At 43.2% G+C, this 11,976-nt stretch overlaps 1 protein-coding gene across 3 annotated transcripts in view; it reads right to left on the bottom strand.

Annotated features, from left to right (window-relative positions):
* HEATR1 (HEAT repeat containing 1) overlaps positions 1 to 9,479 on the bottom strand; it is a 34,742-nt gene extending 25,263 nt beyond the window's left edge. For 2 of the 3 annotated variants that reach the window (XM_030944992.1, XM_030944990.1), the window contains exons 1-11: positions 9,387 to 9,479; positions 9,046 to 9,224; positions 7,130 to 7,346; positions 6,102 to 6,243; positions 5,474 to 5,575; positions 4,453 to 4,593; positions 3,673 to 3,884; positions 2,417 to 2,550; positions 1,607 to 1,715; positions 1,147 to 1,257; positions 580 to 697 (exon numbers count right to left, since the gene is read on the bottom strand). In XM_030944992.1, coding sequence (XP_030800852.1) covers positions 580 to 697; positions 1,147 to 1,257; positions 1,607 to 1,715; positions 2,417 to 2,550; positions 3,673 to 3,884; positions 4,453 to 4,593; positions 5,474 to 5,575; positions 6,102 to 6,243; positions 7,130 to 7,346; positions 9,046 to 9,187 — 1,428 coding nt within the window. In that variant the 5' untranslated portion in view covers positions 9,188 to 9,224; positions 9,387 to 9,479. The remainder of the gene's footprint in view (positions 1 to 579; positions 698 to 1,146; positions 1,258 to 1,606; positions 1,716 to 2,416; positions 2,551 to 3,672; positions 3,885 to 4,452; positions 4,594 to 5,473; positions 5,576 to 6,101; positions 6,244 to 7,129; positions 7,347 to 9,045; positions 9,225 to 9,386) is intronic. The other variant, XM_030944991.1, reaches the window with a different exon arrangement.
* Between the last annotated feature and the right edge of the window lie 2,497 nt (positions 9,480 to 11,976).

Here is an 11,976-nt window from a genome sequence, read left to right on the forward strand (position 1 = left end):
TTCTTCCCTGTTACCGACTGCAAACATTCATAAAATCAGTGCAAGGAAAAGGACCAAGCCAAATTCTCTCAAGAGTGATAAAGTTGTTTCTCAGCTTTCCCAAAACAGACACCTCTGCCACTGACAACATCCTTAAGTAAGATGAGGCCCTGCTGGGCACCACTGTGTTGTCACTATTGACCCCTACAGTGTATGCAGTGGCCATGTTTCTAAGGCAAAAAAATATTGGTAGCAATTGGAGCAGGTGGAAATGCATACATTTTAACCAGGGGAAAAATCTCACACTTACAAGTCCTTATGACAAAAAAACTTAAAAGATCTGATAACTTTTGTTTAACCACAATTTTGACCAAGCTTTCCCCCAAAATATTTAATCAAGTTAGGGCCCTTTATTTTTGGCGTTGGGGTTTTTTTTTGGTGGGTTTTTTTTTGTTGTTTTCATTTGGTTTTTTAATTTTTCTTTTTTGTGGGAATGGTAGATGGTTTGTTTTTAAGGAGTAATAAGAGAGCAGAACTACGTCAAAAATCAGCTTTCTGCCAGTACAACCATATAAGAGCTAGGATCATAATCCTACCTACCTTGTACTTGCCACAGCTTAATGAAAGAGAAATAAATTGATGAAAAAGATTTTGGTCAGCCTCATCTGTGCAATCTTCCAGGTGCTTCTCCAACACAGAGTCTAAGGCTTTAGGATACCTGCCAAAAGGCAAGACCATCAATACTTTCTGCAGAGGTTTATAGAAAAACATGTATTTACAGGAGACATACAGGGAAAACCAAGGAAACAATGCACATGCATTCATCCAAATCAGATATTTTAAGTGGTTTTGCAAAGGCAATAAACCATTATGTTTTAAAACAGATGAACGATATGCAGACCACTAGGAGACATAATGAGCAGAGAAGGTCATGCTACAAATAAAGAGCTGTACAAAGCCAGTAGGTCTGGGTCCATGTATTACAGTGGTAACAAAATATGTAAGGACAATCAGTAAAACAAAATTTGGACAGAGATGAGGAGTCAGTTATCCCTTTTGTATCTATTTCAGCAAGACTATTGTGCTTACTACACCAAATAATCCAAAATCATAGCTGATATCACCACTCTACAGACTGTGGGTCTGTCACAGAAAAAAGGAACTTACTTTCTCTCGAGAAGTCTGATGAGAGGAAGGATCTTTTGATTGAGTGCAGCCATTTTGGTGGGATTAGATTCAATCTCTGTGCCACAGGAGATAAACTCTTCAAGAAACTTGCTAAAATTAGAAACAAAAGGAAAAGCCATCATGTTTTGCATGGTATCTTTCCATTACTGTTATAAAGCACAGTGCTTAACAGATTAGGATTAACATACATTTTCACTGCAAGAACAGATTTGCTGCTGGCCTCAAGTTTCACTCTGTTCCACAACTATTCCCACAAATGCTAAATGAACGGCTCTTCTGGGTTACTGAATGTTTAAATTTCAAAATCCTCATCTGGACTTAACTTATGAACTCATAAAAACATGCTCATATAATGCTAATGCCATTGTCAGGAATTGTTTATTATTAAACCAGAAGTGACTTCACTACTGCATAGGAAAAAGAACAGAAGTCAACTCACGAAGCCAACAGGGCATCTAAATCCTTTTCCAGTGGTATACTCTCAAGAATAGCTTGAAGATGCTTGATATAGATGTCATTTTCTGTCTCCTCGGATTCTTCTTGCTCCTCTAAGGACAATCATAAAAGATGAACAATTGTTAAAGAACAGCCCCCTCCTACTGATTAAAGCAAACAGCTTCTACAGGCATCATCCTCTGGTGAACCAAGCACACAACTTGAAGACAACAGCGCTCATCCAGCACTAACTCCCTGTGATCCATTAGCAATGCTTTATACCAATGTCATTAAAATGCCAAAGCCTGGATTGCTGCCAATAAATTCAAGGATGCTTTGTCATGTTCCAGACCTGCTGCTCAAAGCTGTGCCAGCAACTACCCTAGAGCATCCCTTGGAGTGAATCTGGACCTTTTTAACAAAACAGCTTTCCCAGTCATGATTCATCATTACAAAGCCACAGTGCAAACAGACTCTAGGACAGACACAGGCTACAACTGCATGCCAGCCAGCCTTGCTGCCCCAGTCTGTTCCCAGGCACATTTAATCACTGGGTAAACACAGTAGTCCCCTAATTAACCACATATGGAGTACATACATGCAATCTACCCAAGATTTTATAGTACTACAATATACCTCTAAGAAGAAAAAAAAAAGAAAATAGAAAAAAAAAAAGGCAAACACACAAAAGCTCAATCAGGTCTTCACAGGTACTGGCAGTTTCAATGGAAGAAGCAATTACACAGCTGTGACATCTACGAGTTATCCATCCTAAGGCTGATCCAAGTTTTACAAAGAACCTGTGCTAACTTACCTGTATCACTTCTCATGATGGTGTGAACAAGGTGAGGCAACAGGTAGCGGAGGAGAGGAGAGATATCATAGCCTGCTGACAGGCCTTGCAAAAGTGTTACCAGTTCTGGGGTTTTGCACAGATAATTAAATGGCCTGCACAATTAAAAGGGAGAAAAAAATAAAGTATGTATGCTCATCTGGGTTACAAACTCAAAACTATGCAGACTTGATGAGGATTCAATTTGCAGCATCAGGTAACAGCCCCATTGTAAACAAACACTGAAAAGGTTCAAAGGGCTCCACTTAATGCCAGATGTTTATTGGCAAATTCAATATCCAAGAAGAAAAGAGGGTACTGCCAGCCATGTTGAGCACTGCAGCTGCAATGTCACAGTGAACCTACCTATGTTTTTTTCCAAAGCTGGTAGTAAAAGGAAAAAGACTTGTATGAATTACAGGAAGATATCCTCACACTGCAAGGAGCATATCTATCCCCCAGAAGCAGCAAAAGGGGTGAGAAGTAATTGTGCAATGACAGATCCTCTGAGGAGAAGCCATTTCCCTTTTGGCTCACACAGAGCTTCACCTTGTCTCCTTTTACACCCACCTGGCTGGATGCTGCATAACACATCAACCTCACACCTGCACTCTTTAACCTATGACAGTGTTTAAGCATCTGGAAAGCACTCACTCTATATATCCCTCAGAAGATTTTTCCTATTGGAATACTCCTGTCTGCCAGCAAGCAAATTCCTTGTAGCATGTGGGACTATGTTCAAATGCACGTTAGCAGCACAAGCCAACTGTGCCAGAGCAGGGCAGATGGATGGATGGGAACCTACCACACAAGCCCCCAGGAGAACACCTCACCTGAAGTGAGACCAAACAAGGGGTGGCAGAGAAACACTTATGCTTCAGGTGTTAAACTCCACCAACTCAAAGCCCTTCCACTGAAGGGGCAGAACTTCTTTGCACTTTCCAGAAAACCTCTTACTTGACAGGGCTCAGCTTTGCACACTGACATCAATCCCTTACTAAGAGAAGTAGCAGAGGCACCAAGAGATGACCAGCTCACACCACTGACACTCCTCTGCTGCAGTGAGCATACAAATTTTCAAAGTAAGCCAAAGGAACTTATAAGCCCTTTGAAATGTCAACTACCAAAACTTCTGACAGGGAAGTATCCCTTTCATGATGAGGATATAAAAATTGCAAATTATCAAAGCTCAGTTTGGAATTTTAGAAAGTGGGAAAATCTGATTCATGCAGACTTACTTCTTCCCAAGTTTATCTCCTTTCTGAGTTTGCAGAAGTAGGTTCAAGCAAGCCAGCCCATCCCTGATTAATGAGGGCATTTTAAATAATGTCTTGCTTATCTGCACCATCAAGGAATGCACCAAGGAAGTCTCCACTGTCACTTTTACAGTCATCTGGCAGATTATCATGTATGTTGCAGCTCTGTAATCCTGTACAGAGGATTTCAAGCCCTAGAAAAGAGATAAAGGTGAATTTTTAACACAGAGTAACACAAAAGAGTACATTAACATAAAAATCATTTTTATTCTGACATCCACGGAATCCTACTATGTTCTTTTCCATGTGTTAATGTTTAAGGCATCTATAAGCTCAACTTTCAAGAAAAAGCTATCGTGCAGGATCCACAGATAAAGAAGACGCATTTATTAACTACTGCTCTGTTTGTTGACAAAGCAACAATCATGGGCAAGAGAGGATATTAAAGCAGGCTGTCTACCCTGACACAATTCCCTCATGGTTTAGAGTGATAATCTCAAAGCAAAGACACTCTTCAAACCATGTATCCATTTCTCACAGCTCCATTCCTCATGCAGAGTAGAAAACAGTTCTCAAAGTGCTCATCTGAGGTGTGAAAAAACATGATTTCCCATGGACCCTCACCTGCCTGAGGTTTCAAAACAGGCTGAGTGGTACAGTATGTACCACACAGGATGTCTCTCTCAGAGGTTATCTGCAGATACACATCTGCAGAACACAGTGCACTTCCATCACAGAGGAGGGAAACAGAGCTTCACCCACCTTTTGGACATAAGGGAGCAGCAGAGAGACCATAGTGTCTGTTATCTTCTCTGCAGCTCCAAGAGCTGACACAATGGTGGAAGCATAAAACACAAGGAGAACTCTCAGTTGAGCTGAGTTGCCAGGACCCTCTGAAAAGACCTGGACCACAGAAAAAAAAAATCAGTTGTTCAGACATCAGGGCAAGTGGAAATGCACATATGGCTTCCCTCAAACCACCAAAATCTTAGGACTCCAGCCTGCAAGCTCCAGCAGCTCCTGCTGGCACAACTGAAGTCATCTCCTCTCACAGCAGCAACCCTCACCAGAGATTACTGCTCCTCCTCACAGACACAGCAGATGGAAATGGGTGCCAATGTAGTTAATCAGAATAAGGTGATCAAAATCACCTGTGATCCTGGTGTACTGCTCAAGACTCAGAGCTGGACAGCCAAGAAGCTAAATGGTGTTATGTTTAACACCTCCTTCTACACCTGTGAATACTCTGTTACTGTGTCTGCTTTGCTTAGTTTGACAGCACATGCATCCCAGTTCTCTAAATAACTGTATCTGTGATACATCTTACCCTTCTGAGACTACAGAACAAGTTCTCTATTTGACATTAACTGAAAAACAAAATCTGCCCACCTTCTAACATTCTCAATTTCAAATTCTCATTAATATTTGAAGATGTGCATTTAAAACACCCATGACAACCCCCAGAAGAGACATGGAAATTCAGAGCACAGTTAAAGACTAATGGCAGGAATGAGTTTATGGAAGAAATTAAGACAATTAAGTACCCTCAGGCAACACAGTAAATAAAACAGTATGGCCAAATTGTTTTGTCATGGCTCATTGGTTCTCAGTCACTTCCTTATAAGAACTTCTGACAGACTGTCATCTTCACAAATTATAATAAAAGAAATCCTCATACTGTTTACTGACGAATGAGTTCAAAATACTAAGAAATAGCACATTACTATAAAAACACGGGGAAGACAAAGTGACAACAAACAATGCTCTAGAATAAATGAACAACCTTCACAGATCTTGCCACCAGCCTGCAGATGAAATCCATGAAATCCAGGTCTTTGTAGCAGTGGGTAATGACAGTACCCCTAGCCAGAGGGACTCCAGGTTTCTTCACACAGAGGAAAAAAACGTAAAGTTAGAACACTCAGAGTAAAGCGAAGCACAAAAAGTAAAAATTACTATAACCTCTAAATTAATCCTACTGATCAGTTAACACCATTGAAGCTGAAGTCATGGATTTCCACACACTGCTTTAGAATGTTTTGTGTCTACATTAAGACAGATGACGAAGAGAATTACATTTAACCTACATGCAAATAAACCTAAATTTTAGCAATTTATATATCTTCCTAGAAGTAGCAAATACTTACACCTTAAAAGCCTGCTTTAACTTAGCCAAAAAAAAGAGTAATTACAGTCAAAGCTTTTTAGTATCAACTTCACCTTTAAAGAAAGATAGCAGAAACAACATATGGGCATCCAGGCTCCATTCCTGTAATTAAACCTTTCAGTACAGTTCTAAAACTAACCACATAAAGTAGTGGGCCATATTCATAAGCAGAGTAGAAGTGTCAAGATATTATTAAATAAAGTCCCTCAAGGTCCTTCTATCTGGCATCTGTGAAGTACTTTACCCGTATTGGATCCATCCAATGCCATTTATGAGTTGGGCTTTTTATATCTAAAAGTTGAATAACTCTCACAAATAGATTAGTCTCATGATATGGCAGAACACAACCAATCAAACTGTCTTGATTGTAGAGATGAATGTGAAATCTAAGGAAAAGAACATACATATGTAGTTAAAAATTATCTGGAAGCCAACAAGGAAAAAAGACCCAGTCACATTCTTCTCAGAATACCTTGTTTACTGGCTTTTAAGCAAGACCTGACGTGGTTGTCAGACTGACTCAGATCTATGGTCCACCTACAGTCCAGAAACTCAAGGTAGCCTGTACGTGCTAGAAGAAAAAAATAGTGCTAGCATATTTTCTCCTCACTATCAACAATTTTAGGTCTCTGTACAACTAAAAATTACCTTAATTTCTTCTGCACAGGCTTCAATAGTAAAACAGATGTTACAATAACCTATTATGAATCTCTCAGTACAATACATGTATAGAAAAAAATATGATTCAGAGAAGTATGTTTCAGGAAAATCACACACTCTTTCATGATAAGAAGTACTGCACTTTCTGCATTTGGATAGGTTAATTTATATAAATAAATATAACATCACAAAATACTTCATTGTGTTTTTCTTCACACCAAAACCTTGAAATAAGAATAGTTAGGATTCATGGTTCAGTGTTAATATTGAAACTTTGCTATTTTACAAAGCCCACTTCTAAAAGCACAATATAGAAGTGCCTCTCTGTGTGCTCTGTAAGATGCCTAGGCTGGGCAACTTTGGTGAAATTACTTTTATACAGAATATCATGACAGAACAAAATAATCACAGAAATTTATCAAAAGACAAAAATCTAATTAGCAAAGAAGAGCATCTGGCCCCATAAGGACTAAGTCTAAATGGGCATTATTAACATTCTATCCTATTTTCAGAAAGCTGAAGTAATATTATTCAAAATTTTTCTCACTCGGGAGAAATAAATCTTGCATTTCTGGCCTTATCTATTGACATGTAGGATATTCAGTGGATTACCTCTGAATCAGCCATTCAAGGCACTTCTGGGCTGGCTTAAGCATAAAGTAGGGGGAAAGGTGAATGAGGAACAATGAAATATTCTTGTCCAGCTGCTGATTTACTGCTTTAGTCTGAACACTCCGTTCAAGGCCTTTGGCTGTGGAACTAAACAAACTTGACTGGAACTCTTCAAATGAAGGATCAATGCCCATCAGCTCGTCTAAGCCAGTGCACCCTGTGGGGGGAAAAGAATAAAAAAAAACGGGAGGAATGTTTTTAACACAATAGTTTTTGTTCTCCAGTCCTACCCACTTACCTCTTCACTGGCATATCAAACTTTTTTGTTATACTGGTACATGTCATCCTCACCAAAAAAAACCAAAACAAACAGTAAAGAGGCCTAAGACCAAAACCTTTGATATACTTGAACTATTTCTCAACTGACAAAGAAAAACAGCATTAGCAACTATCAGCAGAGAGCTCTTGCAGCAGTGAAGAGAAACACTTCTGGGTTGTGCTGTCCCTGAGAGCAGGCTGAGGGAGGGGGGAACTGTCCCTTCCATTTGTGAGCTGCAGCTGGAGCCCTGTGTGCAATTTTGAGATCATCAGTAGAAGAAAAACATTTCTGGATGCGAGTTCAGCAGAGGAATGCTGAGATGGTCAAGGGGCTGGAAAACAACATAAAAGGGAAAGGAGGAACTGTTCAGCCTGGAGAAGAGAGAGTCAAAAGGAAATCTCCTTGTTGTCTGCAGCTACTTAACAGGATATGGTGTGGGTTATCAAGGAGATGGAGCCACTCTTCTCAGAGATGCACAGTGGAAGGATGGGAGGACAACAGATGCAAGCTGGAACATAGGAAACTCAAACCCAATGTGTAGAGTTTATTGTTTATTTTTTCTAACAGCAGAATTATCAAACACTGGATCAGAGGTGCAATATTGGATAAGAGACCATAAAAACTCCATCCTCAAACTTAGCCAAGCAGTTCTAGAGTAACTATTTAAGAAACCAAAAAACCACACTGTACTGCATCAAAGATATTTATCTACAATCCTGTTACTTAAAATGGAAACATGATATCAGTCTGCCTGGTTTTAGACAACAGCTTTCTTATTCAACAGTATCACATGCCTGGATAAAAATTTATACAAAAATGGAAAGGAATAGAGCATAAAGAATTTGAAGTGTGCCAACATGGCAAAGGCTACTGCCACTTCCCATTATTTGTGACCATAACGTTACCCAAGAGCAGGGCATCAGCATGTTTTCATGAAATAAGAATTCATGTCAGAAGTCACATTGGGAGATTTCTAGTCCCAGGCTCTGCTCAAAGCAGGGTTAAAAGGGTCTTCAAAATTGGACCAGATTGCTCAGGGCATTATGCTGTCACAGTTTTTTAAAAAAGTCACTTTTTTTCTTTCCCCAACCACAATCTCCCCAGACAATCTTGTTAATTGCTTGACTGTCCTCACACTGAAAAAGCTTTTTCTTCTATCCAGTTTTAACTCCTGTTCTTTCAACTTATTCCCACTGTCTCCTGTCCTCCAGCCATACATGCCTGGTGCATTTTCTGGGAACCTCCTCAAAGGCAATGGCAGGCTCCTATGAGACCCATCCAAAGCCTTCTCTTCTCCAGACTGAGTGAGACCAAAGACATTCCTCTCATCAACTTTCCCTTATCGGGCAAATTCTCCAGTCCTTGAGCATCTTGGGAATCCCTGATTCTTCCCCATCACCTCACACTCAATTGTCCAGAAACGTACTCGTAGAGGAACCGGTTTTCCCAAGGACTGGAGTGATGCTGACCAGCCCGCAGCTTCTTCAACTGTTCTTTTGGCCTTTTTTGAATACGGGTTTGCCTTTCCTATTTATCTTCCTCCATCTGTTTTTTGGAGTGCTTTTAAAACCAGTGCCATCTGCTTAGCCAAACTCACCGATGGCAAAGAACGTGTCCCTGTCAATAGTCGCGGCTTCCTTGCAGGTGAAGAGCAGCGATGCCACCTCGCTGCGGTCCAGGAGGCTGGGATCGGTCTGGGGAAGCGCCAGCCGCTTCAGCTGCTCCGCCAGGGACGTCATGGTTCTGAGTGTCGGGGAAAGGAGCCTCCGGAGAAAACTGGGGGGAGAAAAATACAGCAGGCCCGCCGATGGAGCAGCCGCACACAACCAGCCGCCTCTCCCGGCCCCGGCGCGGCCCCGCGGCCGCTCGGGCGCGCACGTGTGGCGCGGGGAGGAACGGGACAGAGCCCGGCGGTGACACGTGTCCCTGTCCCTGTACCTGTCCCTGTGCCTGTCCCGTTCCCGGTCCCGGTCCCCGGCACCGACCTGGCTTCCGCCGCTCCCGCCGGGCCCACGTGGGCTGCGCGCGCCGCTCACCCGGAAGCGGCTGCTCCCGAGGCTCGGGAAGTTCCCGCCCCGGCGGCGAGGGACGGGCCCGGGCCTGGCCCCGGCCGTGCCCCGCCCTGGGCCCCGGCAGCGCCTGGCGAGCAGCCCGGCCGGAAAGGGACCGCAGCTGCCGGGCGAGAGCTGCGAGGCAGCGCCGTGTCCTGCGGGCCGTGGCACCCTGGCCTGCGTCAGGAGTAGTGCGGCCAGAAGGACCAGGGAAAGGATCAGACCCTGTGTCCAGCTCTGTGCCCAGCAGTGCAGGAGGCGCTGGAGCGAATCCAGAGAATGGCTACAGAGCTGGTGGAGGGTCTGGTGCACAAGTCCTGTGAGGAGCAGCTGAGGGAGCTGGAGGTGTTTAGCCTGGGTCAAAGGAGGCTCAGGGGGACGTTGTCCTAGACGGTATCCAGGTGGGAGTTGTCCTTTTCTCCAAGAAACAAGTGACAGGACTAGAGGAAATGGCCTCGAGGCGTGCTTGTTTAGATTGGACATTTAGAAACATTGTTTCACCTTGAGGGTGGTCAGGCATTGAAGGGAAGTGATGGAGTCACCATCCCCGAGGCAGTTAGAATACACGTAGATGTGGGATTTAGGGACATGGTTTAGTGGTGGGCATGGCAGTGCTGGGACAGTGGTTGGACACAATGATCTTAGGGGTCTTTTCCAATCCAAATGATTCAATGATTCAGCTGAGTGTGTGTCATCTCCGGTAGTGGCCATGCCGGCGTGTGGCTGGTGTCCGTGAGGAAAGCAGCTGTTGTGGGCATGGAGGATGGTGTCACCCTTCCAGGCAGGTGCCTTTGGAGGCGTCACCCAGGTGTGGGACAGGCCCATCCTGCCTGGCAGCAACCAGTCCAGGCATCAGCCAAGGCAGCAGCACTGGAGAGATGGAGATAGCTCAGTGTGCCAGGGCTGCTTCTGGCTTTGTGCTGAGCCCAGCAAGGCAACAGCCTGGGCTGGGAGTGGGGATCCACCAAACAGCTCTTCACAGAGAAGAGATTGTGGTGTTATGTTTTATTTAAATGGTATGCTCCGTCTCACCCCTCGAAAATGTACAGTTTATTCCAATCCCATGTTCCTCTCCCGAAGTATCAAGTATGTGTAATCCCATTGGCCTGAGTCTTATTCTGCGCCCACTTTGATTCTCCCTGTTAGGCTATGCGAGGGAGACCAGGAGCTCTTGGTGCTTTTCTCCCTAGGCTCTCCCTCTATCCCCCTCCCTCCCTTCTCCATCAGATTCCATGCTGTTCCCGGGGGTGGGACCCCCAATAAACCCTCATCTAATTAGCACCCTCAGAGGCCGTGCAGAGTCTCCTTGCCTGCCTGCTGCCACCAGGGAACATACAGCTTAGGGGCCCCCCGGGGACTCCCCGGGAACCAGCAAACCAACAGCAACAAGAGGTGCAACAACTAGAACAACTAGAGTTGTTCCACTTTAGGATTTTTCCATATCTGTAGTCAGTGAAGTTAGGGAAAGTGCAGGACTCCCTGAGCAGAAGGTACTGAAAGCTGCAGTGATGTGTGTGGGCTAGATCCTAGCTGCAGAACCACAGAACAATGTAGACTGGAAGAGTCCTCTAAAAGCCATCTGATTCAGCCCCAGAGCAGGGTCAGCTTAGAGCATTTTGCTCATGGTTTTGCCCAGTTATGTTTAGAATATCTCCAAGGGTGGAAACCCCATGGCTTGGATGAGCCTCTCATTCAAGATTCGGTTAACCTCAGAATAAAAACAAATTTCTGGTGTTAAAACCTGTGATGTCTTCCATCAGTTTGCACTCAAGTTTGCAGGGTTCTGCACCTGGAAGTCGGTGCACAAAGCCATAAAGGGAATGTGGCTTGTGACAAACCAAGGAAAGCCTGGCAAAAAATCAGAAATAAAATTTATCCCAACTGATGTCAGCAGATGGACCAAATGATGCCAAAGATAACAATTCCAGCATCAGTTCTGTAAAATTATTTCCACGTATTGTTGAAAAGCTTCATAGCTATGACAGAAATAACAGATTTGTTTGTAAGACTGCTGTATTTCACAATCATTTAACATGCAGTAGAAATATGAAATGCTGATAAAAGTCTGGGATCTTTTAAAATAAATCTCTGCAGAGATTTGTTTAAATGCCTAATTTTATCCATTATGAGTGTCCCCTGATTTCAACATTTTGTTATTCCTCTCTGATTTTATTTTGCTTGGGTTAAACCATTGTAGCTGTGGTAGCAGAGGGAGGAAATGCAGCTGGATGTCCAACTCTGTGCCTGATGATATTTACCAGTGCCTTGTTAGAGAGTGTGTGTTAACTCTGTGTCACATTCCTTCTGACATGGTGTGATCTGGAAGTAATCACAGCAATTGCTGAGCTGGTAAGAGCTGCTACACTGCAGTTTTAACAGTATCAAAGTGTTTGGAGGATATAACTGATTTAACAGGAATTGGTATTATTTTTCTGATGGTTCTAACACTTGAGATTCTGATCACCTAGCAAAGGAGC

This window comes from Camarhynchus parvulus, chromosome 3, assembly GCF_901933205.1.
Source record: "Camarhynchus parvulus chromosome 3, STF_HiC, whole genome shotgun sequence".
Taxonomy (NCBI): Eukaryota; Metazoa; Chordata; class Aves; order Passeriformes; family Thraupidae; genus Camarhynchus; species Camarhynchus parvulus.